This window comes from Propithecus coquereli, unplaced genomic scaffold (assembly GCF_000956105.1).
Source record: "Propithecus coquereli isolate 6110/MARCELLA unplaced genomic scaffold, Pcoq_1.0 Scaffold456, whole genome shotgun sequence".
Lineage (NCBI taxonomy): Eukaryota > Metazoa > Chordata > Mammalia > Primates > Indriidae > Propithecus > Propithecus coquereli.
Genome location: NW_012150352.1, coordinates 1,136,698 through 1,142,602, shown reverse-complemented (window position 1 = coordinate 1,142,602; position 5,905 = coordinate 1,136,698). Strand labels below are relative to the sequence as shown.

The window sequence follows — 5,905 nt, the reverse complement described above, 5'->3', positions numbered from 1 at the left end:
CGCCCGCCTCGGCCTCCCAGAGTGCTAGGATTACACACGTGAGCCACCGCGCCCGGCTAGTGGTTTTAATTATTGAAAAAAACAAAAAGAAGCTGTGGTGACTTGGCATCCTCAGAGCCCCTCGCCATGGTGGCACATCCCTGGCTCTCTGGGCACTCATCCCTGAGTTATACATTTCACGAAATCCCTGGCAAACCACCAGCAATTCATCCAAACAGCGACTCCTGGGATAAAAATAGCCAAGCAATTAATGTTCATGAATTATTAAGCAAACCCATGTAGTTGCTCCTTGTTTAAAATAGGCAGTTGAACATCTTAGGACAGAAGACTCTGCTTAGTCAGCTTTTCTTGTTAATTTCTTTCTCTATTTTTCCTTTGCCGGAGCGTTACAGAAGAACTGGCCCCTGGAGCCAACAGCGCCAGCCTGGTTTCCGGCAGTGCTGGCGGGCTGGTGGGCAGGGCACTCCCTGGCGCCCCTGTCCCCACTCACCCGCGGGCTCTGGGACATGGCAACAGAGGAGGAGCAGTATTTAAGAGAGAACACCTGAACAGGACCCCGTGGGGGTTGACCCCACCCACGGGGGTGGAGGGGCTCTCAGCTTGGCCCCTGGTGTGTCCTGAGTGGTCCCTCCTCCTGACCACCATCCAGGCCACGGCCAGTGGGCACCTTCTGCCAGGACTGGCCTGTGCAGGCCTGGGGCAGATGCACTGCTGGTCGGAGTGGAGCCAGGGCCAGGAAAGGCGGGTTCCACTACAGCCCCTGCTGCGGGCTGGGGGCACCTCTGCCAGAAGGTGCAGACACAGTGGGATACTCGGGCCGGAGTCCAGGTTGGAACGTGGCTGTTGGAGGTACAGAGGATGGTTCTATGCATGGCTACGGCTTGTATCAGGGACAGTGACCACCACCCCGAAACCTGGCCTAGGACTGGAGCCAGCTGTGTGGACAGGATGAGGTGTGGCTGCAGGTGGGGATCAGGGCCAGCCGGATGGGGCACGCTGAAGGTGGTGAGGCTTCCACGGCAGACCCTGGGGGTGCCAGGGCAACGCACAGTCCCTGGCAATGTCGAAAAGCAATTCCCTGGTGCTCTGCGGGCCGGGGGCTGCAGGGGAGGTGCAGACTGAGGGGCACCTGTGTGCACACAGGTGGAAAGGCCTCCCAGGGCTTGGGAAGTGGGTGTGATGACAGTTTCACTCCTGATCTTGTGAATGTCTTTATTTCCCATTTCACCATGAGCCAATATTGTTTCATGAAACCAGTGTACAGTAATCAACGCGAAAATTATTTTTAAACACCCATCAGGATCTCAACTCCGAAACTTGCTTTCAGACTCACGATGTGACAGCTGACCCCCCCCCATCCCCTGCTCCTGGGAGCTGCGGTGGCTGCTGTGTGCATCTGTCCATGCATAGCACTCAGAGGGTCTTGTAGCCATGACTTCTTAGACCTGCGGGTCTAACCGATGTCACAGGGACCGACCCTTCCACCTGCAGTCCCTGTTGTGTCCTTACTTATTTTTCAGTTGCCAAGCTGGAACATGAAACTCCGTTTTCTTCCCTTAAAACCAGAGCTATAAAAATTTGGCTGTAAAAATTTTAGCCACTTGGGAGGCTGAGGCAGGAGGCTCCCTTGAGCCCAGGAGTTGGAGGCTGCAGTGAGCCAGGCTGAGGCCACGGCACTGGAGCCCAGACGACAGAGTGAGACTCTGTCTCAAAAACAAAAAAAATTGACAATGTCTTTCCTAATTAAAAGAAATACTTGTTTGATTCATAATGCAAAAAACTAGTAAGACAGAAAAGCCCCCATTCCCCATCCCCCATCTCCTACCCACTCCCCCCGCAACAAACAAACACCATAAAACACAGGATGGAGCCGCTCAGAGTCCCACACACTGCTGCTGTTCAACCGGTGTCCTCAGATTCGTGTTTCCAGGAGCCCATGGCTGGCTGTGGGCGTTCTCAGGGAGGGGGACAGATGGCAGAGAAGGGACGACCCCACCCTCCGTCCTGGGCTCCTGGGCCTTGCTTGGTGCCAGCCATGCGGGACACTCACCTGCCGGCCCCGGTCCTGCCACTGGCCGGGCCTGATCAGGTGGCCGGGGGGCCAAGGCCGTCCCACAGGGCCCGGGGGACCTGCCTCCTGCCGCTGAGTGCTGTGGACGTGTGTCCTCGTGGGGCTCCTGCCTGTTTCCTAGGGACCTTCATCCCATGCGGGTGCAGCGAGGACTTGCTCATGTTGCATGGGGGTAAATTTTATACGTTAACGAGAGAAAAAACGTGGCTTTGCTGTGTCCATCCGAGACCGTCAACGTGCCCTTCTCTCGCAGGCTCATCCTGGCCGCCAACAGGGACGAGTTCTACAACAGACCCTCCAAGTCAGCTGACTTCTGGGGGAGCAACAACGAGATCCTCAGCGGTGAGTCTTCCCTCACGCCTGGCGGGTGGCTGCTCTGTGTGGCCTCGAGCGGCCCCTGGCGTAGTCCCGCAGTGGTCCCGACAGGGATGGCACCACGTCTCAGCACACACGTCTCAGCCCAGCACCAGCTCTCCATGCTGTGGGTCCCCGGAAGAAGTGTTAGTCCTCACGTGGGGTCCCCATCGTGCAGAGGGACCGGCTGGCTTTATTTGGACCCATCCTTTCACCGTGGGCACATGGATGGATTCATGTGAGGAACAGGTCGAGGTCCACACTCTTGTCACTTTGTGAAACAGCCCAGCGGTGTGTGTGTGCGGGTGTGCACACGTGTGTGTACATGCATTCGTGTTTCTGCTTGTGCACAAGCACCCTCGCCCCGGAGATGGCTGCCCTGAGTTTGGGCAGCAGAGGCTTGGGGTGGGCACATGCAGGTGGGGAGCTGGCGCTGACACCACCACGTGCGCTATGCCTGTGCTGCGAGGAGTCCTGCAGAGTGGACAGGGAGGGGCAGCCAGGTCCCCTTCCCTCCCAGACACCAGCCTCAGTGAGGTCCTGGTGGACAGGAAGCAGTTCCTGCCCATGTGGCTGGCCAGGCCAGGGGTCCTCTGCCTGTGGGCCAGGCACCAGGTAGGCCCAGGGTAGCCTGGCATTGCTGATGGGGGTGCCCCAGGGAGCCTGCCCGGGCCAGGCTTGTGGCCTCTCGGACCCAGGATGCTGTGTGTACCCCGTGCCTCCCAGGCCCCCAGTGGTGGTCTATAACAGCTCAGCTGTGGGATTTCGACAGGGGGACTTCCGGGTAGCCCAGCAGTGGTGTGAGGATGGTGCTGCTGAGGCTGGCCGGCCCTGGCACCGCGGAGGAGGACGAAAGCGGGGAGACCAAGGCAGGAGGGGCCAGAGGCCTGGCAGCATCTGGGGTGGCATCCGGGGTGGCTGGGTGTGAGGGGTGAGGGATCTGGGTCTCGGCCTCATTGGAACCGCGCAGGAGACCCTGGAGATGCCTAGATGTGCAGCACGAGACCCCCACTGCCCCAGCTGTGGGCGTGGCTGTGCAGGGGGCCGCAGTGGCGCCTCCGTCCAGAGGTGAAGTCCTGTAACCCCACAGGGTGTTGTGGGGGGCCCTCAGCTGGGCTGCCAATGACTCTCCCAGAGGTGGGGGCTGTGGAGGGCCTGTAGGCGCATCCAGGAAAGTTTCCAGCCATCCCCGGCATGGCGGACAGCATAGGGGACAGGGCAGGTGGTGTGTTGCTGCCGCAGGGCATGCTGGTGCAGGAGGCGATGGCGAGGCCCAGGGGCTGATGTCCCCAGGGAGTGGGGGGCTTGCAGAGGAGGACGTGGAGGCTCAGACAGAGGGTTACCCTGGCCCGGCTCCTTGGCCATCGTGGCTGCTTGGGCCTGTCCCTTTCCCTGGCTCCCGGGCCTGTGCACCTGAATGGGTGCCAACCCCAGCCGGAGAGCTCCAGCCTCATGGCACTATTCACCCTCGTGTTCTTTGGTGGCAGCTGGTACACCAGCGCATGCTGGCTCCCACCCAGTGGCAGTGCCACTAAGGTCCCCATTCCCTCGCTGTCTGGCATTGCCAACTTGTGCACGAAAGTTTAGACCAGAAGTTCTCCAGGTATGGTGCTTGGGCCACTAACATCAGCATTACTGGAGAACTTGTTAGAAATGTACATCATCACATTCGTAAAAATTTGGCTATTCTTCAAGTAGTTTTTTTTTCTTTTCTTTTCTTTTTTCTTTTTTTGGGACAGTGTCATTTGCCAAATGCATTTGTTCTGTCTCCTGCTGTCTCTCTTCAGTCTCTCTCTCCCCCCCTCTTAGTTCACTCGAGGTCGTCCCACCCTGGACGAGGCCCCATCTGCTTTTCCCAGTGTCGCCTGAACCCTGAGGCCTTCCAGGCTGGCCTCTGGAAACAGGCAGTGTCCCTTGCCCTATGTGGGTGCTGAAGGCTCTCTCCCTGGCCCCGGTGGTTTCCTCACGCACACGTGCTGGTCAGATCTCAGGGTGCCCTGTGCAGCTTGCCCCTCTCTGGTCTTCTGTGCTGTCGTCTGAATGCATCTGTGTTGCTAGAGAGGAATAGCTGAGACTGAGTTGTTTGTACAGGAGAGAGGTTTATCCGGCTTAGGGTTCCAAGGGCTGTGCCAGAAGCTCGCACCTGCACCTGTTTCTGGGGAGGGCCTTGGGCTGCTCCTGCTTAGGGCGGAAGGAAAAGGGAAACGTGTGTGCAGAGATCACGCGGCAAGAGAGGAAGGGAGCGGGGAAGATGGAGGGACCCGGCTCTTGTTAACAACCGGTCTCTAGGGACTGACAGAGTGAGACTCACTCACCACCAAGCCATTCGCGAGGGATCCGCCCCGTGACCCAAACACCTCCCTTTAGGCCCAACACTGGGGACCAAATTTCAACAGGAGGTGTGGGGGACAAACATCACACTGTGGCAGCCGTGGACTCTGGCTGCCTCAGTCTCCCCACGCCCGTAGTCCCTTTCTTCAGCTCAGGGAGTCTGTTGAGCTCTGCCTGGGCCCCTGTGCGGGGTCCTGGAGGCTCCCCACCTATGGGGCTCAACTTGCTTCCCACCTCTCAGGTCCTAACCTAAAACCCATTGTTTCATGTGTTTCATTTTATTTTATTTTTTTGGTTATTTTAAGTGGGAAGGCAAATCTGGTCCCCGTTGCTTGACCAGATACGGAAGTTTCATTCATTTTTTAATTATCAATTTGTAGAAGTTCTTTATAAATTCTGGACATGGGTTTTTTGTTGGATAAATGTATTTGCCTACTCATTTCTTTAACAGTATCTTTTGGCGAGCAGAATGTTTTATTTTAACAAAATGCCATACATTTATAACTATTCTTGTATGGTCTGTTCTTTTTGTGTCTTATCCAAAATGTCTTTGCCTGCCCTAAGGTCATGACGCTATCTTTCTCTGCCTCTAGAAGCTGGATTTTGGATTTTATGTTTTGGTCTCTGAGTTGTCTCACATTAATTTTTGTCCATGGTGTGAGGCAGGGGTTGAGATTCGTCCCTCCCCTCTGCTCCTGCCCCGCCCATCTCTCTGGTCGCCCCAGCATCATTTATGAAATGAATATCCTCATGCCTGCTGCACCGTGTTGGCAACTTGCTTTAAATCAGCTGACGACACATGTGTGGGTCTGTTCAGGACTCTCGTGTCCCATTGATCTGTGTGTCTGTCTTGATGCCAGCTGGCACCACACTGGCTTTGTTACTGCTGCGGGTTGGCAAGTTGTGAAATCAGGCAGTGTGAGTCTTCCAGCTCTGCTCTTTTTCGGGACTGTTTCAGCCATCCTCGCTCCTTCGCATGTGCACATATATTTTAGAGTCAGCCTGTTACTCTCTGTAAAACAAAAAGCCTGCTGGGATGTGGATTGGGATGGTCTTGAATCCACGGGTGATTTGAGGAGCAGTGTCGTCACCTTAGCAATACTGAGCCTTCCAGTCAGCAAACACGCACATCTGTACTTAAACCCGGTT

The 5,905-nt window shown here is 56.3% G+C and overlaps 1 protein-coding gene across 2 annotated transcripts in view; it reads left to right on the top strand.

The window, feature by feature from the left end:
• Nucleotides 1–5,905, top strand: part of TANGO2 (transport and golgi organization 2 homolog (Drosophila)) — a 36,198-nt gene that overhangs the window by 18,459 nt on the left and 11,834 nt on the right. For both annotated transcript variants that reach the window (XM_012654996.1, XM_012654997.1), the window contains exon 3: nucleotides 2,325–2,413. In XM_012654996.1, coding sequence (XP_012510450.1) covers nucleotides 2,325–2,413 — 89 coding nt within the window. The remainder of the gene's footprint in view (nucleotides 1–2,324; nucleotides 2,414–5,905) is intronic.